The sequence below is a fragment of the Aulonocara sp. 'chitande type north' Nkhata Bay genome, linkage group LG4, assembly GCF_057382095.1.
Source record: "Aulonocara sp. 'chitande type north' Nkhata Bay isolate Kocher_YH1m ecotype deep benthic linkage group LG4, A_spYH_male_GT1.1, whole genome shotgun sequence".
Lineage (NCBI taxonomy): Eukaryota > Metazoa > Chordata > Actinopteri > Cichliformes > Cichlidae > Aulonocara > Aulonocara sp. 'chitande type north' Nkhata Bay.
Genome location: NC_141347.1, coordinates 15,719,275 through 15,745,571, shown reverse-complemented (window position 1 = coordinate 15,745,571; position 26,297 = coordinate 15,719,275). Strand labels below are relative to the sequence as shown.

Below are 26,297 nucleotides of genomic sequence, written 5' to 3'. Positions count from 1 at the left end.
TGCAGCTGTGGCGGCGGTCTCGCGCTGCTGAGACAGGCAGAGCACCGAGGACCGGCGGCGCGCGCTCACAGACTCCCCCAAACAAAGAGAAGCACGCGAGGCTGCACAGCATCCCACCCTTTCAGCCGCGAGCTCACTTGCAGAACCGCTCCTCCTCCCCTCTCCTCCTCCTCGTTCTTCTCTCATCCCTCTCAGGACAGAACCGGTCCGAGGCTCGAGCGCACAGAAGCGACAATGACAACTAACGGAGCGACGAACGGAACCAGCGACATGCTGCAGATCCAGTTCGGTCTCATCAACTGCGGGAACAAATACCTGACGGCGGAGACCTTCGGCTTCAAAATCAACGCGTCCGCCACGTCCATGAAGAAGAAGCAGATCTGGACCCTGGAGCAGAGCGGCGATGACTCCAGCGGGAACGTGTTCTTCCTCAAGTCACACCTGGGCCGGTACATCGCCGCCGACAAGGACGGGAACGTCACCGGAGACAGCGAGACCCCGGGTCCGGAATGCCGGTTTGTCATCACCGCTCACGACGACGGCCGCTGGTCCCTGCAGTCCGAGCAGCACGGCCGCTACCTGGGCGGCACCGAGGACCGGATCATCTGCTTCGCCCAGACCGCCTCGGTGGCGGAGAAATGGAGCGTGCACATCGCCATGCACCCGCAGGTGAACATCTTCAGCGTGACGCGCAAGCGGTACGCGCACCTGAGCGACAAGGTGGACGAGATCGCCATCGACCGGGATGTCCCGTGGGGAGTGGACTCCATGATCACGCTCGTGTTCCGAGATCAGCGGTACCACCTCCAGACGTCCGACAACCGCTTCCTGAGGAACGACGGCGCGCTGGTCGCCACGACGGACAAGAGCACCGGCTACACGCTGGAGTTCCGCTCTGGTAAGGTGGCCTTCAGGGACTGCAGCGGCAGGTACCTCGCGCCCTCCGGGCCCTCCGGTACCATGAAGTCCGGCAAGAGCGCGCGCGTGGGCAAGGACGAGATGTTCGTGCTGGAGCAGAGCCACCCGCAGGTCGTGCTCACCGCAGCCAACGAGAGGAACGTCTCCACCCGGCAAGGTGGGTGTGGTGGTGGTCCGGTCCAGATCCTGTGTGTGTGTGTGTGTGTGTGTGTGTGTGTGTGTGTGAGAGAGAGAGAGAGAGAGAGAGAAGAGTGTCTGGTAGAGGAAGGGTTAACGTGATGGAATTTTGAGACTGCATCTCCCTCCTGCAGCGCGCGCGCGCTCTCTCTCACTCACTCACTCACTCACTCACTCACTCACTCACTCACTCACTCACACACACACACACACACACACACACACACACACACACACACACACACACACACACACACACACACACACTGAATGATGGACACAGAGCATGGCCTAGACTTCTAGTCCCACACCAGAGGCCTGTGCGCACTTACACATGTTTAAACAATGTCTTTTGGGCCAAATCACCCTCTTTTCATAAAAAGTACTCCTCGTGTGCCATACCAAGCAAATACAGGGCCAGTGTTGTTGATACCAGTACCAATACTTTTAACCTATAATGGCAGCTTATGTAGGGGAGAGCAGTGTGTCATGATTTATGAGAGGAATCTCTAATTTGCAAATTCTGAGCACATTTCAATGACCACTGAATCACTGATTTTTACATTCCACTATAATTGGCACTAATGCAACAAAAACCCACCTTTCAGCTTTTCATGTACTCTGAATCTAGGTTTTTGTTTTTTGCATTTTTCATAGTGCATGTTTGGGGTAAATGATTTCCATTGATTCTATCACGCTTGTATCCATCTGATGTCAATACCAGCATTGGTATCGATACTATCGATATTTGGATCGATCAGCCCACCTCTACAAAACGCAGCACGAAATCACCACCACCACCACCCCTCCCCTCCCACCCCTCACTATTCCCAACCCCCTCAGGCTGGAGCGGATTAAAAGCACTGTTGTATCGTCTATGGTCAGTAAACTTTACAAACCACCACCATGTACACAGAGTTCTCAGCCTCTTACACACAGAGCACGGTGTGCACGCGTGCCTTCATTCAAATGTAAAACAGTCTTAAACTGGAAGGCTGACCGTGCCACCGAAGCAGAATGGCTCCACAATTAGAGAAAGGGGAGAAGATGACTGAAAACTTGGTAGGCAACTGCTACTTTTGTCTTTATACCAAAACAGCTTGCTTAATTTAGGTCGGGTGAGGTTCTGACTGATATGACCAGGAGCATTTAAAAATGCAACACTAGAGTCCTCACCATCTGTGCAGCAGAAAAAGCTCCACAGTCTCAGCTGTCCAGTGAATGTGGATGGAAAAGCTGAAACTGGAGCCTTTGTGTCTCATTAAGAGAGATGCACAGCAGCATCCACAGCTGATGTGATTATTAGCTTCGATAAGGCGGAATAGTTTTTGTTTTTCTTCAATCTCTACTCCCCCTTCCCTCCATTACTGTTTGAGTGAGAGCTCATGGTCTTCATGCATGTCTGATTTTCGGCTGCATGACTGGGCAAGGACACAAGCTTCTCCCTCCACCTTCTTCCTTCCTTCCTTCCTTTTTTCCTCACCCCTCCTTACTTTTTTCCCAGTCTCTGTCTCCTTTATTGTTCTAACCTTTGTTTTTAACACCTCTTCTATATTTCCCCTCCTCCTGCCTTGCCACCCCCTCCCCTCCCCCACTCATACCAAGCCTTCAGGCTTGGCTGCTGTGTGTCTCCAGTCGTCATCGATGGCATGCCGCATGCTGAACAGTTGTCAGCCTTGATGTGTGCCTGAATATCTCTTTTCCCATCATTAATCCGAAACAAAAAAAAAAGTATGATGAACTCAGCAGAAATTTGAGATCAGAGCGAGAGTGTGTGAATCATTCTCTAAATATCACTGTGAGCCAGCGCAGTAATCTCTGAGTATTTGCATGAGGCCGCGAGGCTCTGAAAGTAATGAACGACTTATAACTGATGCTCTCTGAATCGCTCTGAATATCTGGCGTCTGCTGAGAAGACTGGTGGTTTAGTGGCTTTTTTGCTTTGTTTTTTAACTACAGCTTCTATTTTCATGAAGTGTGATCTGTCTATCCTTTCATTTTCCTCTCTCATCGTTGTCACACCCGGGCATGTTTGCTCTGTCTCCCTGCTTTGTTTACTTGTCACAGAGACATTCATCCTCGACTCACAAAGTAGGAGTTGCTACTTTATTTTTTTTTATTTTTGTCCAGCTTCAAGCTCAGTCCCAACCCACAAAATGGTGGTCCATTTTGAAGGTGGAGGTTGCGGTATTAAAAGGATGGGCCCCTGCAATGAGAGCACGAACTGCTCTTTAATAATCCACCACAAAAACAATCACACTGTGATCTGAATGGCTGGCTGCTCCACCACAGTTTATTATGGAAGGTGCAGTATCCTGCTTACATGCATGTGTTTAAGCAAATTTTGATACTAAGTGGCTTGTAATCGAGGAAACTGCAGTTTGTCATATCTATCTCTTTACGATTTGAGTGACACATGGAGTATTGGATGCAGCGTGGTGGATCTGCATTGATGGTTACCTTGTAGACAAACAAAAATGTACTTGCACGCGATGTTTCTCAGTGAGAAAAAGGTCAAACAGAGGTGTTGGGTTCAGAATGTCTCTTGCCTGCGACCAGAACTCGTCTACAAACCAGCGAGTGATGTCACAGGTGGTGTGAGTCACTTTTAAGTGCGTTGCTTTAACTTAACGGTGCAGGGAAAGGAGCACTGCTATCAGACTGCTTCTCGTGTCTTTAGATGCTTTATGCTGAAATATTGGAAATCATATCAGACATGTACCCATGATGCCTTGCTCATGGGTGACTCAACCCAAGTCGTCCCTTCTGACCGCTACAACTTATAACGAGCAGAAGATCCGAATCTTGAGAGGGGGGAAAACCACATTCAGCCCGCCAACAACGGGATCATTGTGATGCAGATTAAATGCCAAGTGGAATTAAACTGCCTCCAGATGTTTTTTCAAATCAACAGCTGCTTATAGTCCCCTCCACTCCATTCTAAAGCGGCTATTTGGCTGACAGACCCAAGTCGTGATGATGGTTAAAATCGGCTGGCTTTTTTTTTTGGGGGGGGGGGGGGTTGGCTCGGGCTAGCTCAGTCGGGTCACTCTGAAAGCTGGTTTTGTCCAGTCAAAACTGTTGATTTGGTGACTCGCGCTTAATTGCTGTTTGTCAAGTTCTCACGCTCAAAAGCAGTAAATCCAGTTTAGACATCCTTTCATTAGTCGGCCATGATTATTGAGTCATGAAATTCTCTTTTTTTCTTTTTATCTTTCTCATGCACCCCTACTTTAAGATAAAATTATGGTCTGCATTGTGTGTTTTCAGTTTTGGCTACTGCAGGTTAGTTTGCACAGAAACAGTGTTACAGTGGAGCTCGCTGGAGGAAAAAGATTCAGCTGCTCGTTTCAGGTTTAGCACATTTGATTTGTTGTGGTTACGTCATGGGAATCTGCATCCGCACACCTCAACGGTGCAGATGGTTAATATATTATGAATGCAGCTTCAGCTGATAGTATTAAGTCAGCTCATCCAAACACACCTACCAAAGACTCTGAGCTGAATGGGATTAGAAACGTTATCAGTGCTTTTGTTTGCACTTCTTCATGAGACCTCCGTTAATCTAAAATGTTGCAAATAACTCAAATGTTGCAAATGTTTTTACAAGAGAGGAGCTGACTCTTTACTCCCTTCTGTGATTTATTTTATTGTTACAGCCCAGCAGTGTTTTAATAAATCCAATATTTCATATTGGTTCACGTAAAGTCTGATGTCCGTCATTGTGTGACTTTAAACAAAACCCAAACGGTGCCACAGTTTTTGCTGTTCACTAATCTGAACTCACAGCATTTGTAATTGCTTTTTAAACTGACTCAGTGCTGCCGCTTGTTTCCGGCTCATAACATCCACTCTTCTCGTCTCTGGTCACGAATTCTCAGAGAGGCTGTTTAACGACCCGCATATGGACTCGGACGCAATTATCAGTCAGTTAGCCTGCAGCTCGGTGGCCCTTTAGTGGCCTGTTCTTCCTCTAAACTGTAGGGCAAGTGTGAGTGAAGACTGAGTGCTGGTTTGTCAGCTAAAACAATAAGAATCCGTCACATCCTGTTGGCGACCGGTGGTTGCTTTGTGACCACCGAGTGTTGACTGTTCTTTGTAAGCAACAATTCCCTGAGGGGCAAATGTGAGGTGACTCGGGGGGTCTTTGGTTTTTGGTGACAAAGCTCCTGCTGTCTCCATAAAACCCAAAGGACTATGAAAACAACTAGATTCAACCAAACCTCCAACCCCCATTGTGAAACAGTTAGCTTACAGTACTGTGTACCATCTTAAGTCTCCCTTTATTTCTTTGTAATTTACTAGGAAAATGAGAAAGAAGTGCAGCAGCTTGTTGAAACATGCAATATCATATACTGTATGTGTATAGTTGTGTATATAATAGAGATGGCACGATACCACTTTTTTATGTCCGATACCGATATCATAAATTTGGATATCTGCCGATACCGATATGAATCAGATATAGTGTTTTTTAATCAACAAAACTGTTTTTTAAATATCTTGCTGCATTTTGTATAAGTTCATACTCAAGTTTAAAACAACAACTACACTAAAGCTATTTTGTTATACCTGTATGCAAAAAAATATATTTCATAGTTCAGCAATACTGATCAATCTAATAAACTTAAACCTACACCATCCTCCCTATTCTGGTATTTTAAAGAGTACTTAGCATAAATATTAAGCAACCTAACTAATAGGGTTCCAACTCCCAGCAACAACAAAAATAAATAAATAAAAAATAGGGAACCACCCCTCACGCTCCACCTCATGATGCTTAATCGACGTAATCAACCTTAATTTGATGCAGTGTGAAAAAAAATGCACAGAAATCAATTATTTTTCAAGAAATATTAAATAGATTCAACATCTTTCTTCAACAAAATTGCAGACTGCACAGATGGTACCTTCCCAAAGGAAAAAGTACTATAGCTTACAAGGGTATATATATTAGACTTAATAGTCACTATATACAGTAATGGACTTCTATTCCTTTTACATCAGATTAAAACTTTGGGTGTCAGATAATTATTTATTAAAAGCTCGACATTTTAAATGACAATAAGAAAGAAAAGTATGTCTTTGTGCCCCCTTTTCCCTGTTAATGCCCTATCGGCCCCCCTGGCTAAACTTTGCTAGATCCGCCCCTGCACAGTTACCAGCCGTAGAAAAAGATCCTGGTGTAGAAAGTAATATTAAATACATTCTAACAACAGCTTATCAAGCTTAAACGTGCTGCTGTTGTTCAGCCGCTGGTTTCCTCTTTCTGGTGCAAAGTGGACCAAAAGCAAACTAGAGACACGGACTCCCGACAGAAAAGCCGATCAGCTGATCGTTAAGCAGTTTCATGATTGAAGTAGCAGCAGGAGAGGCAGTCGCTTGTTAAGCTTAACGCAGGAATGCTTTACAAACATTTAGAGATGGACTTACACACTTGCTTTACTTCTCTCGGGATAACTTTGTCGGAGATGAAATGCCAGGTTGCTAGCGAAGCTCCAAATGCTATCCAGACCACAGGTCCCGCATGCCACAGCGGCTCTATCACGTGATGCATACTGCTCCAACGTGCTAACGTTCTGAGGTGAGTTACGGCGTGTTGCAAGTTTTGTGAGGTGCTTTCGTGATATTTAATGGATCGGATTACATTTTTTTTATTTTTCTCCGATATCCGATCCAGTAATTTAGGTCAGTATCGGACCGATACCGATACGTAATATCGGATCGGTCCATCTCTAGTATATAATACTTTAAGTAATCTTCAGGAATAGTTCTCAGGGCTTCTTTAAGGGCATTCACAGTTCTTCTTTGGGTTTCGGCTGCTGTTTCTTCTGTTCTTTGTCAAGATGATCCCAATAATGTTCAACAAGGTTGAGGTCTGGGGTGTGGAGGCCAATCCATGCCTCTCAGGTCCCGTGTCAGGCCTTTGCATTCTTTTTTCACCTTTATTTCTTAATGATGTAACTTTGGCATTTTTCAGATATTCAAGTAAACAAAATGTGAGCTAATGTTTTTTTTTTTCTCTTTTTTTTTTTTTTTGACGGGATGCTAGTAATAAATTTACTATTTAAAACTGGTTCTATACTAAGTTGTCCAGTATGTGCAGACACTATGCTGATTTATCTCTAGAGCTGGGAGTCGGTTTTTAAATCTCTTGAATGATTCGGTGAGTAGTAACAAAAAAACAACCCCATTCCTCTGAAAATGATCAATTGCAACTGATACAACGAAAAACAGCCTGAAGATGACATATTTTAAGAAAATCCGGCTCCTTGGAAGCGAAATATCAGAAAATGAGGTGTGACTAAAGACACTTGCACAGTCTGGGGATCGAACAAACTGAGCTTTAAATGTAGCCAGCCTAAACATCTCTATTGCCTTACAAAGCTCACTCTTGTTAAATGGTTGCTTCTCCCTATAAAGTCATCTATACGGATTACAGATTCATCTGTGGTTGCTTTGCATTAATTTGACAGAATCCTCATCTCCTAATTCATAAATAATTTTTAAGTCTGCACATTAGTCAGGGTGAAACCAACCGTGCAATGTGTGGTAAACTCAGGAAGCAGAAACACTGGCTCCATGTTGTGTCTGGCCACGAGTCAGCCCTGACACCCTATCTGCCTCCTTCATCCCCACCCGCGAGCAGGAAATGAGACGTGAGAGGCGCAGCTCTGACCTTGGCTGGTGTGCGATAATCCCCGCGGGGTGAAGGGCAACTATTTGCTTTCTCTCACTGCAACAAGGTCGACCAGTAGGATAAAAAAGATGGGAAGCATTTAATTTATGCATCCTTGGTAATGCTCGCTGGCTGTGACTGAGTGGGCACGCTGGCGTTTTAATGTTTGCACGCCCTCTGCGTGTTTGTGTGCTGGGAGCGCGCCAGAGGATCGGCCTCGCGTCAGCTGCATACCCACGAGGGGGGGAACCTCTCCTCCTCGATGTCTGCGCTTTATTATAGGTTAGGGTTCAGCTGGTCTCCAGCGTGTCATCCTGCCGTGCTCTGGGTGTGTCTCCACATCGCCGTCCTTGAGTTCACAGCAACTGTACTTCAGTAGAGACGAGCTGAACACACAGTTTGAATCAATTTGCCCAAAGAGTTGGGGCATCCCCGGGCACGATACTCTCTCACATGCCTGACCTCCTTTTCTCTGCATGCATGTGTGTTGTTTTTGTTTTTTGAGTTGAAGCAGCAGTGTTTCAGTCAGTGTGGGCCGGCTGGTTACACTCTGTGTGTTTGGATCAGAACAAAAGCTGATGATCTGGCTCCCTGTTTGTGCCCCAGCTGGTCGCCTCCTCAGTCAGGGCCTGGTGAACAATAGGAGCCACACAAACACACAAAGTAGGCTTGATAGAATCGCGTGCGTTCACAGCAGGCCTCTGGTGCTGGCTCACTGAGGACAATCTGTGCCTGCCGCCATTAGGCTGAGTGCGATGGGTGGAGTGGATTGTTGTTTAAGTAGAGTGTGTGCATGAGGTTTGGGAGGAATCGGCATGTGTGGTTTGCTGGTGTGTGTACATGATTGCAGACCCTCTCTGTCCTCCTTCATAACCCTGTGAGCTTCAAGACTGATCAGTGTGGACAGATCTGGTTGTGTAGCGGCCTCACGGCTGAGGCTGCACGGCCTTCAGGGTGACTGTTTTGTCTGTCAGTCTGGTATTTTTATAGCAGTTTTTTTTTTTTGTTTTGTTTTTTTAAATGTCCTTGTGATAACTCAAGACAAGGCAGCTGAATGTGTGAAAGTGTCTGACACCATCTGCAAGGCTGACTGAAGTTTATTCAAATCAGATATTCAGAGAATCATTTACTCAAATCAGCTCAGCATGCAAAACTGCGTCTTAGTTTCCGGGTTTATTTTCATATAGTGAAATTCATGTTTGTTTTTCCGCTGAAACTAACAGTTCCAAACTCACGCCAGACTTTAGCCGGTGCCGGTTTTCAGTGTCTGTGTGAAAATGCACATTAGACATGCACGTAAAAATCAGACGTCTTAGATTTGTACAAAAATGAAGTAAATGAAAAACATTGAACTGAGAATGAAAAACAGAAGCTAAAGTGAACCCTGCTGACCTTTTATTCAATATTTTAAACTGAGTTTAAAAGTGTGTGATGCTTGATATTACCCCAAGTCATCGGTCACTGAAATGAACGTATTCGAGCCTTGTGATGATTTGGTGTCAGCGGTTGTTTTATTTTAGACTGAAGTAGTTGTTTTGCTTGGGCAGAGCGCAACTGAATAAACTGTTTGTTTGAAAAATTCCCCAGTTTGGGAAGTATGCTTATCCTCTTGACTGATGACAGTCAGATAAGATGTGTGGTTACACAGCTATACGTTTTGAAGCTGTAATCTAATTTCACCGGTCGCCTCATAAGCAGAAAGAAAAAATCTCCCAAAATATTACCCCGCCAGCAGCAGCCTGAACTGCTGGTACAAGGCAGCATGGATCCACACTTTCATGTTATTTATGCCAAATTCTGTCTCTAACGTGAATGTTGCAGCAGAAACTGAGACTCCTCAGACAAGGCAGCATTTTCCAAGTCTCCTGTTGTCCAATTTTAATGATTTTGTGTGAGTTTTAGCATCAGTTCGATGGGTTTTCTTCTACTGTGGTCTTCTGCTGCTGTAGCTGAACTGCTCAAAGGTTTGATGTTTTACATTCAGAGATGCTCTTCTGCATGGCTTGGTTATAACGAGTGGTTGTTGGAATTACCGTCTCCTCAGCATAAAACAGCTTGTCCATTCTTGTCTGGTATAAACAAGCTATTTTATCCAGAGAATCATTTTTCTTCTCAGACCATCCTCTATAAACCGATGGTTCTGTGGGAAAATCCCAACAGGCTAGCAGTTTCTGAAATACTTGGACCAACATCATGCTATGTATAAAAAGTAACTTGCATCACCTTTCTTCCACATTCTGATCCTCGCTTTGAACTTCAGCAGGTCGTCTTGAACAGATCTACCTGCTTAGATGTGTTGAGTTGCTGCTATGTGGCTGACTGTTGAGAGATTTGCAATAACAAGGAGTTGAACAAGTGGCCAGTGAGTGTGCAGTCTTTGAAAGCAGTTAAAGGATTTTCATGCAAGTTATTTTTCACCATATGAACATATCTAGCTCTTTTCACCAGAGCACTGATTTAAAAAGCCATGCCAGTTCATAATATGGAAACAGCCAGCAAAGAAAAATGATAGGAGGACGTGCATACTAATGAATAGATATGGCCGCCACCAACACCTGTGCTCCATGTGTCATTGATGAGTGGCTCAGGTTTCCAGGTTTGGCTCTTGATTGGTTCTTTTGGAGGACGACGCGAGAAAACCACCAACTTTGCCTTTGAATAGATTTCTGTTCAGTGACTTTGAGTGCTGTGAGTCTCGTATGTAATTCATCACATTTGTATGAAGCTGAGGTTAGCACCAGGTTAGCTTGAAATGAACAGATGTAAGCAGCTAGCTTGGCTCTGTCCACAGTAACAAGTCCACCTACCACCTGCTCTTTAAAGCTCAGTAATTACCACACTGATTTGTTCGCCTCGCCCTGGTTGTCTGGTTTGACCCCAAACTTCCTGAGCTGGGGCCCGTTCTTCGTACGTCGCTTACTACATCCAAGATCAAATGACACATCCAAGATCAAATCATCGCGCTAACCGTGAGCTCGCTAATCCGGTTCCCCGAACACACCTGCTGTTGACGATTACTACAGCTGGACGCAGGAATGTGACATCACTGGGTGTCGTAAAAGGGGCTACGCATCGATAGTAGAAACATTGATCGGCAACCCGCTGATTGGTCGGCGAAAATGTCCAAGGGGCGTGCTCGGTATTTTCCGGCAGCAGAGCAAGAACTCATGAGTGAGGGATTTCAGGAGTTTCAGAGTTTAATTAAAACGCAAGAGAACACTGCAAAGGCTGCAAAAGCAAGGAGAGAGGGCTGGCAGAAAGTTGCTGACAAATCAAACTCGTAGGTAATTTAATAATAATAATAATGATAATGGATTGGGTTTATATAGCGCTTTCCAAGGCACCCAAAGCGCTTTACGATACCACTATTCATTCACTCCCACATTCACACACTGGTGGAGGCAGCTACGGTTGTAGCCAGGCTGCCATATCGCGCCATCGGCCCCTCTGGCCAACACCAGTAGGCGGTAGGGTAGATCTATCATATGACACTATATTGTCCAATATCATATGGCATTATATTATATTATAATATGTTATATTATATCCCCTTTCACATTAGAGCCACAACAGGACCCACAAGAACATGGGAACAAGTAAAAGTGGAATACAGGAGTATTCTACAGAATGGTAATATTTATCTCTTAGATTGCTTTGCGTCTCTTGGCAAGGTAATACTGGCCTGTAATACTCTGTTAGTTTGTTCATAACAGCAACCAAGAAAAGGGCAGAGGAAAAAAAGACAGGTGGTGGTCCTGCACCCCCTCGTCAACAAGTTGGTTAAGTAAATAATACCCTCACGGGAATATCGATATCTCTCTATGAGCACACTGTCGCGCTGAGCTAAAGGATCCTGTCTGTCCCGCAATATACGCTGAATTCTGAGGACTCTCCCTTATCAATCTTGCACCTTCCGCAATGGGTTGGTCGCGTATACGGACAGGACATGGCTGCGACAGGCTTCCCAAATCCACCTTCGCTTTTATAGCCGTGGTCTCTCATCTTGATTACACGAAGTAATTTACAATTACTACTCTGAAATATGAATTACATCTGTAATAATCACATACATGTAATAGAATGTTAATAGTTCATTTCCCTTTTTTAGGAAATGACCTGTATGTATCTGTGTGACATCAATAAAAGGATCAAGTGCTGCATTATCTTTAGTTACATTGATAATATTTATTTATGGTGAAACAGTGGTAAAATATCGCTGTTGCTTTCGTATAAATGAAGCGGACATACCTGCGTGGCCGCGATCTAATCCTGTTTACATAAAGTAAACCTGCTCCCGAGCAGGTTTACGCTTACGGCTCTGTTGCTATGACAGCAAGTCCCGGATGAGCTTCGGGGAACCGACTGATCCAGGATCACGCGAAATCGTCAACAATCTAATCCGGCTAACCTACTTAGCGAGGTACGAAGAACGGGCCCCTGGATATCAAACTGCTTGTTTTTCATAGAGCCGCCTCGACACTGTATCAAAACAGAGCCCATGCTACTGCTTTGAATGAACAGCTCACATTAACACAACCCAGATGACATAACTCACGCTTGACGGGCTTTTTCTTTGTGCTCTTATCATTTACAAGTCAAAATTTCAAAAGTAAAGACCTCATATTAAAATGAGGTTTTGAATGACTTTCATAAGAGTCTTTTGTAGTGTTTTTAAAATTAGCACATTTGCTATTTGCATTGTAAAGTCGTCTCTAATACCAGCCAAAAGCTCGTCATGGGTCAAAACCACCAGCAGATGGTTTGATCCACGCATAGCCACAGTCTACATACATGGGCTCTGCTTTGCTACTAGAGTTGCGTTGGCTGAGCAGGAAGCAGCGAGCATTAGAGGAGAGTTCAGAGACGTGTCCCATCTTGGAGGACACGGATCTTTTTTGCCAGTTTTCTTTCTCCTTGTCCTCTTCAAACCCTTCTAAATGAACATTCTTGTTTCCTCCGTACCCCCTCCTCGCCATGTGGTTCCCATTATGGTTATATTTTCCTTCTTAATCATCTGTGTGTGTGCACATGTGTGCATCTCTGCATTTTTCTGCAGAAACTCAATCCCGAGCGCCAGACACAGTCCGTGAGCAGTAACTGTTGAACACCTTTATGTAACGCTGGCTCTGTGTGAATACTGTTACTGAGTGCTGCTGGCAGAATAGTTACTGTTGAGGTAAAGGTTCCCCTCTTAATGTGTTCACAAACATGTGTTGTGCCACTTGTGCGGCTGTTTTTTTTGTTTTGTTTTTTCTTCGTCTTCTCCTGATTCGCCCTCTCACCTCTTGCTCTGCACACATTTACATAGCAGACAGGCTCTCTCTCTCTCTTTTGTGAGCCCTCTGGCTATAGGTCAGTGCACAGTATGATTTCATCATATACAATGGCGGGCTTTGTGCTGCTTAGATTGTATTTGTGCGTCTGGGTTTTCGCTCTTATAGTTGACTCATGTGTTTACCACTTTGTTGCTCTTGGGTGCCTGACTAAGGTTGATTTGATTTTAATGAGGTCTGCTGATCTGTACAAACACACACATGCACTCACAGACTCACTGATTTTTGTAGTTTTTTTTTTTTTTTGGACTACAGATATACAGCAGGGGAAGAAGGACGTGGAAATGACAATTATAACTGTGATGTATTTTAAATGTTCACAGAGCTAAAGCTTTTTTTAAATTGGCCTACAAGTTTTGTCAAGGCTAGCTGCCATCGATTAAATAGCCAATCAAATTATTCAGATAGTTCCCATTGCTTTTGGTACACCTTAAGGGACACCATCACTCTCGTTTCGTATTCTTGGAATCTGCTATAGTAGCTTTGCATGATTCACAATTCAAAATAATCCTTTTATCTTACACTGGGCCTTGTTGCAGTTTTCTTCTGATATCTGATTGGCTGCCCCTCATGAACAGGAGGTTTGAACTGCAGGTGGGTGGAGCTTCTGTGTGCCTGAGATGACCATATTAGGGATATGTTCTCACTGACATAATGCAGAGTGGGGGGGAAAAAAATATCTCTGAAATACTAAATGCCTACAAAACCAACAACTTATACTTTAGTTGAGTAATGTTTTCATGCTAAAAATGGAAGCATGTTAATATTTTATCATTATTTGGGGATGTAGATGTAAGTATTTAGCATCAGAGCTGCTGTGCCTTCTCAGATTCCCGCAGAGACTGTTGTCACTGCTGGCTAGCAAACTCTGTGTGCTGTGACCGTCCACTGTGACGCCTGATCCTTTGAAGTGTAGTGGGGTCTGTCTAGACCAGGACAGATGTGAGTGGGTGGGTGTGGGTTTGTGTGCAGCTGTGTTAAATCCTTCACTAATCTAAGCAGACTGATGTTGTTCATTTGGTACGTCTGATCCTGACCAGCGGATGTGAACGTGTGGGCTGTGTATACCTCGGTGGGTATAAGGGTGCATGCAGCGCTGTCCGGACATATTGAATTATGTGGACAGGGCTGATGTCCTCATAATCCTTGCAAAGAAAAAGCTTTTGGAGAATGTTTGTATAGAAGTTTCAGAAGAAGTCCTTACTATACGGTTACCTGCCTCACGTGTGCGTGCGTGTGTGTTGAATGTTAATGATGAATCTTCTGTGGTTATTCATATCCCTCTCATATTCATCAGCCTGACAAGGTCTCCCCAACATTTTAACCCCACACAGGTATGGACCTGTCAGCCAATCAGGATGAAGAAAGTGACCAAGAGGTATTCCAGATGGAGATCTGCCGTGAAAACAGGAAGTGCGCATTCCGGACTGCCGCTGGGAAATACTGGACCCTGACGGCTAACGGCGGCCTGCAGTGCACGGCCTCCACTAAGTAAGAATCGCACACATCATCACAGCTACACCTGCTTCAGTGAGGTCCGTTCATTGTCCGTGTGTGTGTCTGCTGACTGTGGAAAACTCAAACTGGTCCGTCATAGCTTCTGGTGTTTAGTCCTCACTCGTAATTTGACCTGTGTGTGGGAGGGATTGATGGCATGTTCATAGCTGTGGCATGCTGTGGGAGTTGAAGTGCATTTGTGTGCAGCCCTAACCTGTGGAGTCATTTGCTTTAATGTACAGTAGTTCAGTTCAACCAGAGAGCTAGCTATTAACCCCTGACCTTTGACCCTATGCTCTTGAGTCACTTCTCTGTGAGTCCCCAGACAGATCCAGACTCCCACGTCTGGTCATTTTACATGTCATGAGAGTTAAGAGAGTTTTACTTTTAAAGCCTCTTTCTTGAGGAAACTATGTGCGGTGATCAGGAGGAGCTGCAGATGTTTAGCATTAGCGTGTTTGCACGTGTGCAGGAATGATGCAGAGGACAGCAGTAAACTGATCAGCTCGGTCACAAGCATGCGCTATGAGGGAGCTCAGAAGCAGACCATTCTGTTTAAGATAAGACCGAGCAGATCCTCAACACTGAGGGGGGCCTGCAGGAACTTCACCAGATTACTCAATCACATTCTTGAGATTTCCCTCTGTTTACTTCTCGCAGATTAGACCACCAAAGTGCTTTTTTTTTTTTTTTTCTTTTTTTTTTTTTAAACCAGCTGTGGTCTGCTGAAAACATTTTGAGGATGTTTCTGAGCTTCAGAGAATCAAAATCAACTTAAAAAAAATCCTCTCCCAAGTGAAAGGATTTAGTAAGCTACTTGATTCCACTTAACCAAAGACTTCAAGCTTATCCCTCTACCCGGATCCTACCTATCTAATTACCCAAGAGTCACTTGCACTGCGATAAAGCTGCTGGACGTCTCAGTCTGTGAAGATGTTTGTTTTTTGTTTTGTTTTTTTTAGCTGACAATCCTGCGAGTGCATTACTGCATATCTGACTGCTGTGTAAGGTTTTTTGGGTACTCCTTTAACTCTTTAATTTTCTCTCCGTCTCTGCAGATCAGCTAATTGCTACTTTGACATTGAGTGGCGTGGGAAGAGGCTGACGTTCCGGGCTGCTAATGGGAAATACGTCGCCGCCAAGAAAAACGGCCAGTTGGCGGCCACCATCGACAGTGCAGGTTAGTGCGACGTGTTGATACAGCCGTGCAAACAGACGCACGGGGGATAACCAATTTACACCTCTGCAGTGACGGGGAGAATTTCAGTGCAGTGGAAGTAATTCAATTGTGGCTCCAGTTGTGCACTTGAGTGGAGGGGTTCTGTTTTGTAAGCTGTTTAATGCTTTTTAACTCTGTTGCAGTCTTTTCGTTTGCGTTTTTTGCCAAGTTTTTACTCGATGTATTGAATTAATGGTGCTGATTGGAAACATCATGGGAAAATTCCTGAGCAAGCAAGAGTGTGTGTGTGACACTAAAAATAAATAAGGGCTGGCTTTTGTTACCTGTCAATGGAAAATTGTATTTAGTAGTCAGTATAATCTTTTAGTGATATAAGTTTGCATATGGTAGAATACTGCATGTAGTTATTTGTATTAGGAAATGTTTAACCATGTATGCTTAGAGGCATATAATCAATTGTGTAGTGACAGGATGTGTGATTTTCAGCAGGCTTGGTTCACCCCCACATCCTGGGAGCATGGGAAAGAGCTCGTACCTTGTTTTATTGTTTTACGGTAGGATTAACGTAGCTATGTCTGTTTTAGTTTAAGTGCTTCTTTACATTTAGATGAACTGCAGGACTTCCTCACTGTGTTATCCAGGGTGAGGGGGAGGGTCACCCTTCTCCTGACCAAGGATGTACCTTTTGTGCTTTATGACCCTTTGATCAGCAACACACACACACACACACACATATATACACACACACACACACACACACACACACACACACACACACACACACATTGGAACTATAAAATAAAGACCGGGGCAGTCTCTGGGCGCGAGTCCCTGAGCCCTCACTCTCGTGCGAGAGCTCAGAGCTGCCCTTGCTAAGCAACAAGTAAAACTGTCTGTGTTTCTCTTCTCTGAAGTCTTTACTGAAGAAGTGTTTTATAATATTTTCCCTAACATTACCAGTGTTGTGCAATGAGTGAAAAGCTTCCTGCTGACTAAAAACAAAAAACCTCTTTATATCTCTCACAGCCATGAATGTGCTGTTTATCAGCCACAACATGGAAAGTGAAACCATTGCCCAACACATTATATTGGCATTTTAGAAAATACAGGTTATGCTGACATTATGAAGGTTTTTTTTTTAATGTTACCTTCAAACACTGAATATTTTAAGCTCTTCTAGTACTTCAAAAACTGAGTTTATACAAGACTGAAAGTCAATATTTGGTAAGATCCCCTTTAGTCTCCAACACAGTCTGAACTCTCTTGCGCAGGTATAGAACAGTTCTCCAGGCTTCTTGAAGGACATTCAAAGCTCCTCTTTGGATGTTGACTGGCTTTTGCTCTGTTCTTTGTTAAGATGATCCCACACTGCTTCAGTGGTGTTGAGGTTTGGGTTCTGGGGAGGCCAATCCATGACTGACAGTGTAACATTGTGTTTTTTCTATCGAGATATGCAGATATGCTTTTATCCCATTGACGGCGTGTTGGGGATCACTGCAAAGCGCATTGACACAGATTTTCAGTCCAGTTCTTGTATAGTTTGGTATACCTATTACAGCCTTTTCTCCCCGTTTGTCAGTAAGAATGACTTCTTGACAGTCACCTTTCTACTGAGACCATTTCTCGTGAGGCATCAGTGAACAGTAGATGGGTCAGGTGAAGTTCTGGATGCATCTCTCAGGTCGTGTGTCAGGCCTTTCACCTAAGAGCTCTATGCGGGGGAAGGAGAAAAAAAAGTGAAACAAATGTGTTCTTTTTGGGGGTTTTTTGCAATAGGCTGCTAGCAACAACGTGCCTAAAGGTGCAATTTAAAATTGCTTGTGTTGGGTGCCTTTTCTTCATTCTTGAATGATTCATAGTTCTAAACAAAAGATCTTCCCTGTGAAAATGGTCAGATATAAGAAGACAATGTTGAAATAACAGCTTCTCCTAACAGTCTTTTGTAGTTGTAGACAGATTTGATGTCAGTGCTAACCAGCTAGCTAACCGGCTAGCTAACAGCTGCAGATTTTCCTCATACACTGATGCCACATATTGTCAAGTAGTTTGGTTGATTTGTGTTACATTGATGTCCTTACATTGACATTACACTGAATTTTTATACATGTAACGCTTGGCCAGATAAGTTTTTATTAATAAGTGTTTATTAACTTTGGCTACAAGCACATGATGAAAGTCTTTGTGCTAACTGGCTGCATGTAACATTAGCATTTAATAGGCAGATCAACACTCTGCAAACACCTTTTTCCTCACATTAGTCGGTGGCACAGAGGTTCTAAAAAAGGAAATGCCAAGCTTTTGCACAGAATTTAGGCTGACAGAAACTACAAGTCAGCAAGCGGATCACAAGATGCTCCGCTTATAGATCAGGCGTTGGTCTCCAGCATTGGCGGATCAAAGCTGACGGGTTTTTGCTTTGTGCTGCAGTTTCTCTTTCAGGAGGCTTTGGCAGCTTGAGCACTCGCTGACACAGATTTCTGACATGAGTTGCATCACATACGTTATTTTTTTAATGAGAACAAAGAGTCAGCATTTTTAATCATAAGCAGCATTCCAGCAAAACAAAGAAGCACAATGTGCTGATGTGAAGACTGCACATTGCTCTGACACATCTGTTGTCTCTTTCAGGTGAGTCTGAGGAGTTCATCATGAAGCTGATCAACCGCCCGATCATCGTGCTGCGCGGGGAGCACGGCTTCATCGGTTGCAGGAAGGTGACCGGGACGCTGGACTCCAACCGCTCCTCCTATGACTACTTTACTCTGGAGTTCAGAGATGGAGCGTACAGCCTGCAAGGTCTGTTTTTGACACAACTGGGTTCTGCAGAGGAGAAGTCATATTAATGCAAACTTTCATTTGTAGTAACCTTAAACAGTCAGCAAGCTGATGCTATAACGTCAGTATGTGGAGAGACACGGACACGGGGGGTTTAATCATTTATTCTCCAAGAGATTTAGATTTTCACTATGGACTCACAAGGTGTCTGTGCCAAAAAAGGATTTCAATCTTTTGTTTCTTCCCCATGATTATCATTTTTAATCCTCACTTTTCCTCCTCCCCTGTGCCTCCTCTCCACTCTTCCTGCAGACTCTACAGGTAAATACTGGATGGTGGGGAACGAGCAGTCGGTGGTGAGCAGCAGCGACACGCCCGTCGACTTCCTCTTTGAGTTCTGCGACTACAACAAGCTGGCCATCTGCCACGCCGCTGACGGGAAATACCTGCGCGGCGACCATGCCGGCGTGCTGAAGGCCAACGCCGACGACCTTGAGACCGCCACACTGTGGGAGTACTGAGGGGGAAGCGGAGGGGGAAAACCCGCGGCGAACGGGGATGTGGTCGCCTGCCGCCGTGATGCCGGAGGAGGGAAACGAGAGCACGGCGGCGGCTCGACGACACCACCCGTCCACACATATATGGTGTCCTCACCCCCCCTCCCCTCCTCCCTCCCCTCTTGCTCCTCAGTATATCCTGTACTTATAACTTTATATGTTGATGAACTGCACAGAGAGAACAGGAAGGTTAGAAGAAGGAAAGAAGGAGACGCTCCTTTTTCCTTTCCTTTTTATCCTTCCTCTCTTTTTTCCAGCTCTGCTCTGCAGTGCCGACCTTTATCTGTTGCCATAGTTACCACAGGGCTGTGCACTTTTCTTCTGCTCCAATCTGGTTTGCTGCTCGACCCATCCCCACCCCCCCATCCTCCGCCACTCACTCCGTCCTTGCCTTACGATTGGGCTGTTTCTCCCCCCCAGAGCAGAGCAGAGCCACGTTTAAAGAGCCCCCTCCTCTCTGAGTGAACCCCCTCGTCTTTCCACTCGTCTCTATTGTTTGTGTGAGCGGCACACGGTGGCAGTATTTATGGTGTCTGAGCTGATCTGGTAGAGTCCTTTTTCTACTTGATCTGATCTCTGAAAACAGACTCAAACCTCATTGCTGTGTCCTGTCAGGTGGCTGTAAAATAGGAAGGAGGAGGTCTGTTTCTCTGATGGTTGGCTCTTGTAGAAACTGGTTTTCTCACCAGGCTGTTTTCTTTTTTTCTTAATTTCCTTTTCTCTCTCATGAGCGGGCCTCGTGTGCCTGTGATCTGCTGATGATAAAGATGTTGAAGATGTTCTGATCGAAGGGTTCAGTCTCGCCCGTTTTTCATCTCAAGTGTAGGAAATGTCCAAACAGTTTCCCGTGTAGTTCCTCTAGCTGTTTCCTCATTGGTTTGGCAGGAAGTCTGATTTCCTAGACCAAACGATGGGAAGTAGGAAGTTGATCGCTAATACAATTGTCACAAGAATAGTGTAAAGAAACTAAGTGAAGCATTAAAAATGATGGGCCACGTGTGGTATGTGTAATGGAGGAGGAAAAAAGTCTGTGAAACACAGTTGGATTCATTTCTTTTTCCATGTCCGAGGCACAGACATTATCATGGGTAAGTGTACAGTAGGTAGTCCTAAAAAATAAAAACTGGAGTAAAATGATTTATAAACTCTTTGAAAGCTGCTTTTTCGATTCCCTCGACTTGGCGCACGCCTCAGCCTTTACATGTAGACCAAACCTTTGATACTGGAACCGACAAAAACTGGAACCTGGTGCTACTAACAACGTCCCGTCGAGCATCTCGCACACCGTCCGGGGACGGTTTTCCTACTGCCTGTCCACCTCTACACCCATTCCCCATTCCCTAAATCTGCTGCTTCTTTTCGGTCCGAGCAGCGCCATGACCGCATTTACAGCGACGTCTCCATTTCTGTTTGCGTTGGATTTTTTTTTTCTTATGTCTGAACTGTTGGTGAAAGTTCAGTAGAGACTTGTTTTAAAAGGAGGAAAGAAGTAGTTTGATTACAAGTGGTCTGTAATGCAGTCATGTAGCACGCTGCACCCACGGGTCCCCCCCCCCCACCTCTTCGATTCTCCACCCTTCAGCAGTCTGCATTCATACTAACAGAAGCAGAAAGTTTCTATCTGCTGCTTTTTTTTTTTTTTCTTTTTCTTTTTTTAACGATCCAGCAAAGATGATCTTGGCACGTGCACCCCCGCCCCCACCTGAATTATTGGGCTCTTCCACCCATCATCATCCAGCATTCCTCTGATCTGAAGGTCAGTATGGAAAACCAATCACTGCTTAGCCCACGTCCAACTTTCTGAAGGTTTTTATTTTTTTTTATTTTTTGGCATGAATGGTTGAGAATCTCGAGTGAATAAAAGGAGCAGTTGTCCTCGGAGAAACCAGCTTCTCCAAGGTAACCAAGACATGGGCTTAGACAAACGGATGTGGAAGGGTAAACATGTGGTAATGACTGTGCCTTACTCTTGAGTTTTCGGGCAGTAGACAAATTAGAAAAAAAGAGTCCACATCTTTGCTTTGTATAACTGGAACTTCCTTTTGTATTATTTTGTATAATTTTTCTTTGATATTTGTGAATTAATCTCTTTCTCTCTCTCTCTCGTGCCATTGGTTCACCTAAAATCCAACGACCAATAAAACTGGGATTTGGAACGCTATGTGGCTCAATGGTATTTTTTTCTCATTTCCTGGCAAGTTTCAGACAAAACCCTGGTGTCCTCAGTGACCTCCTCTCCAGAACTGTTTTTTGTTTTTTTGTTTTTTGAACTGCATGTAGTTTTAATAATAAAAAAAAAAGTGCACATCTGCTGCAGTAGTAGTGCTCAAAGCTCTGATTACATTGATCACGCAGCTCACCTAGATACTCGGTCAGTTATAGTTTCTGTGAAAAAGAAGCAGTCAGGTATGATCAAATGGAGGCTTTAAACTTTAGTCTGAGGGGTTTAATGTTAATATTGCATTACTGCTGTGGAATTGCAGACATTTTTAATATTTTCCTATATTTTCAAAAAGAAAATCTGCTTATGGAGCAACGTAAGCCTATAAAAATCAAAAACTCCAAAAGGCCTGAAAGACTACAAAAGAGTGCATGATGACAGAATTATTTCCATGGTTAAGAAAAACAATGTGAAAACCTCAAACTAGGAAAATACTATTGGATGCAAACCAGAGGTATCGCATCACAAAAAGGTAGGGGCAAGATTTAAGCAGTCTGATCAGTCCAGGAAAGACATTCATGGACAAATTAAGATTAAGAATTAAGATAAACTTCAAGAATGATGGGAAGAGAAAAGCCTGGAAAAGTACTCCTGATCTGAAGCGTGGTGGAGGTGTGGGCACTCAAAAATAACTGGGTCAGTTTTTTCATATTGTGGCTGCTGATTGGATCCGGATCTGAGAGCTACACTTTATGACGGATTCAGTCAGACGCCGCAAATGGATTGTATTAGAAGCAGCCTGCATGTTTCTGAAGCAGTGTCCTATCAAAGTGCTTCTTTAGGAAAACTGGGGATTTAAAAGCGCCAAGATCACAATGCAATAGCATTTATGTCACTTGCTGAAGGCTACCTTGAAGCTGCAAAGACCTACAAACAGCAGCACAAAATGGTTCCAGTAGAGACATGTCAAAGGGGGATCTTTACAGGTTCCAGACTTTAAAAATATTTACAAATATTTGATTCTTTTCATCTCAATTCAGTTATTTATATAGCATCAAATCACACCAACAGTCAGATGATCAGCTATGAACAAGCACTTTGTGACTGTGGGAAGGAAAAACAGGGTGAAATCTCCAGCAGAACTCTGAGGGGAGGCTGTTCTTGCAATCTTAGTTTGCCTTTTACTTTTTTTTTTTAAGTATTTCAACATGTGAAATGTCAGGAAATAAGACTATGTTCGTGTCCATCTTGCACTTTGATGGTCTCATTTCACATGCTTTATTGTGAAGGTAAACTTGTGAAGGAGAAAACTATCCAAAAGCTTCACAAATTTTCTCTTTCTTCACTACTTTCTTCAACCGCAGAGGACGGATCAGGGCGATGAATGTGCCAGACTAGGGGGGCAGGGTTGTTAACACATATAAGGAGAAAGTCTGTGCATTTTACTCGACATTTAAAGCTTACTTTGAAGCCCAAGACTTTCTCAGGCTAAATTCTTCTTTTGTTCTTGCAAACTGATTTATTTATTGTATCCTCAAGAAGACGACATTTTCCAAGTTCAACCTGGATAATTCTGGAAACCCTAGTCTTTTCTTCCCCTGCTCGTTTCTCATGTAATCATAGCTTCATTTTTAGACTCTTGCCAGTTTCTGACCACAGCAGCTCCATTTGTTGCACACACACAGACACACACACTTTTTTTTTTTCTGTCTCCTGAATGGAGCCGTTGTGTTGAAACATTTATTCTAGCACAGAGAAAGGGCAACTGCTCACTCACACACACAAATGCACATTTCGGGTGGTAATGTAATGTTGGGGCCTCCAGAGAAGCCCTCTAATCCATCCACCCCCCCCCCCCCCCCCCCACACACACACACCCACCCCTGTCAGGTTTGCAGATCCCAGGGGAACACCCAACATAGCAAGACAAACATACACCACCCTATCTAATCTGCCCCCCAACCTCCTCTCCTCCTCCAGCTGCTGACTGATTCTTCTGAAAAAATGAGTCACTCAGAATATGACCCAGATCCCAGGAATGGGTGCAGTGGTTTGTGGGTGAAGTGTGAGGCTGCAGGCGGAGCTGGTTTGGCTCGCTCTCTCTGCCAGGAGGGGGAGAGAGAGGGAGGAGAGGTTGTGTGCGAAATGGCCGCTGTCTCCACCCACATCTTGTGCACCCCAGCAGTGTTACCATGGAAACACCAGCTGCTAGAAGCTTGGATAATGTGTGTGTGTGGCACTGTCAGGGCGTGAAGTGTCAAAAACCTTCATTGCATTACTGATGCTCAGGCCTGGTTAGGTTTAATTTGAGGGGGTGGGACTGCACTGAAGGGTGAGGAGCCTTTAGGGAACAGCACCAGGAGGAGGAGGTCCCCCTTTGATCAGAGAACAGCTCATTGAGCCACGCTCTACTGTGCGGACTCCTCCTCCAGCATCCATCCTGTGTGAACGTACACTCTCCTCCACCTTCGCTATCAGCTCTCTCCGCTCTAATCAAATCTACCTCCCACCATCACCATGTTTTTCCACTCTCAGGCAGTGGGTCAGTGGGTCAGCGTGTAATCTCTTTAGGGGATGTGAGTGAGCAACATGGGTCTGTGCAGGATGAATAGCAGGTTGACTCATTTTTACAAATCAGCCATCAAAGGCACGAATGACGCTTTCTGCATAGTTTCACATCAGCAGTGGGTTGGTGGTAAAGGTAGCTGTACTGAGGGGATACAGCTGCATAAGCACATGCTCATTAAAAACATACAGAGCCATTAAAGAGACACACAGACGATAACACACACAAACAAAGCCAGCGGAGGTGGAGCAGCAAAAACCATCAGGGGACCAAATGCTGCCAGACACCAGCGCTCCCTGAGGAGGAGAGCTCCAATATGCATGCACATGCACACACACGCCTGCAGTTCTATTTTTGTGAGGACCTCTGTTTATATGATGCATTTCCTTATCCTGATTCGGAGCGAGAAGACATCCCAGATTGCTCTCACTCTGCTCCGCAGAGGTTGTGCTGGTCACCATGTAACATGCAAACAATATGTATACAGCAGTGTGAGCACAGGAACGTGGATGCAAAATAACAGGAAGCAGCAGGAAGCCGAGGCACTATTTGTCCATCACAGGTGTCCCAGAAGATATGTAGGTCACGTCTGTGGTTTGTGTTTTCAGGCCTGCCAGAATGCGACGCATTTAAAATCCGTTTCATCGTTCAATCCCACTCAGAGCTTCGGCTCCACAACCACTATTCAGGGAAAAGACTCGGTGTTTGTCTTTTAGAGGCTTGAATAGCCCATGGTGATACTGTTATTGTTCACATTTATGCATCGCTGCAGATAAGGACAGTCTGTGCATATTTACATGACCTTTTCTGCACACAATGACCATTCGAGGTACTCCACCTATCACACACAAGACTTCAAACTAAAAGTACAGTCTGTGTTGGTGACATAAATGAAATCCTCTAATCATAGCTACTTATGGGATTTGCGTCTCCTAACTGAAATTAACTACATTGGAATGGCTGGTTTCGACATATTAGTAAAGATATGCAGCAAAATATAGTAACACAGCTGGAGATAATAAAGGTATTGCTACCTTAGGACAAATAGTACGGTGAAAACGCTGATGAATGTGAGGTTTAAATAGATGACGGCGATGCTGTTATTGTACTGACTGAACTCCTGATTTGCCCTTTTATGCATCAGTGCAGTTAAGGACAGGCCCATGTATATTTATATGACCTTTTCTGCACACAATGAACATTCAAGGTACTCCACCTATGACATAAAATAACATAAGGGACGTCTGTGTTGCTTCTGTGACTGAAGTCCTCTATTATTGCTACTTTTGTCTGCGCCCTTATTCACACAGCTCCACATGTTGGATGTAGCAGAGCGTTTGCACTAGATGCAAACACCCACACTCAAAGGGATTTGTGTCTCCTACCTGGTGTGAAGCAGGTAGCAAATGTGCAAAGCACTACTCTGGGGATGAAACCCTCTGTCAGCTGCTGCTATGTAATTAGCACTAGAAGTATAGTGATCTAAACTGACTGGGCCAGATGAAGCGGCCCACAGTGGACGAACTGTTTATTTTTCTTGTCGGCTCTGGACTGGATGCATTAGCATGCTGTTATCTAAGCAGGAAGCATGGCTGAGGCTGACTTGGTGGTTCAAGCCAACCTTACTGAAGTCGTGGCACAGGAAGTACAGGAGGTCCTCTACCAATCGGAAGCTTTGATCCCTGTCTCTGCATGGCGACACTGAATCCCGAATTACCCTCAATGCATCCATCAGAGTCTGAGTGTGTGTGGATGTTAGATAAAGTGCTTAGAGGTACAGAATAAAAGCACTGTGCGTGTCGCTCGTAGCAGAAGGTCCTCAGTAAACTCTACAAGTCCCAGTCCGTTTACTGCACGGGCAGCACATTAACACACACACCCTTCTCTTCAGATGTACTTTTCAGTATGTTTGCTATACTTGTGTACTTACACTTTCCTCTAATACTGTAAAAAGCAATGCCTCCATCCATGACAGTGTTTCAATCATAATACCAGGGTAACTATTGAGAGCTTGAATTGTGTAAGTGACAGCATCGACTGCGTTGCCAGAAATCTCCTTTATTCAATCTAATCATGTCAGCTAAGCCCGCCCTTTGTTGTTTGAATTAAATGAGTCATTAGGAGATAATTCCCTTTAATGCTATCCAACTGTAATCCATGACCCACACGCTCTTCTGGCAAGCCCTGGGGTGTCTTTGGGGACTAGAAAAGAATAGAGTAGAATAGGATTTCTAATTAAAAGAAAAGATTGTTTCTCAGGGATTCAAACTCATGATGCCGGCAGCAGTGACAGTCGGGATGAATTCTTACAGGCTCTGAGGTCAGGGCTAACAGAGGGTGGCCACAGCAGTCATGGGGTTAGCTGGAAACAATGAATCTTTGAAGGTACAGTCCAGTGAGTTTACACATTAGTCAGTCATCATGAAGGCATCACTCAGCTTGTAAAAATAGCAC

The 26,297-nt window shown here is 44.4% G+C and overlaps 1 protein-coding gene across 1 annotated transcript; it reads left to right on the top strand.

The window, feature by feature from the left end:
- fscn1a (fascin actin-bundling protein 1a) lies at positions 1-21,277 on the top strand. Its single transcript, XM_086288704.1, has 5 exons — positions 1-1,075; positions 14,442-14,598; positions 15,663-15,784; positions 18,413-18,580; positions 18,872-21,277. Exons 1-5 carry the CDS (start codon positions 235-237, stop codon positions 19,078-19,080), a joined length of 1,497 nt encoding a protein of 498 aa, XP_086144830.1. The 5' UTR covers positions 1-234; the 3' UTR covers positions 19,081-21,277.
- The last annotated feature ends 5,020 nt before the right edge of the window (positions 21,278-26,297 follow it).

Coding starts and splice junctions, on each gene's coding strand:
- fscn1a (XM_086288704.1), top strand. CDS start 235: ATGACAACTAACGGAGCGACGAACGGAACCAGCGACATGCTGCAGATC. Junction 1,076..14,441: donor GAACGTCTCCACCCGGCAAG/GTGGGTGTGGTG, acceptor AACCCCACACAG/GTATGGACCTGTCAGCCAAT. Junction 18,581..18,871: donor TGGAGCGTACAGCCTGCAAG/GTCTGTTTTTGA, acceptor CTCTTCCTGCAG/ACTCTACAGGTAAATACTGG.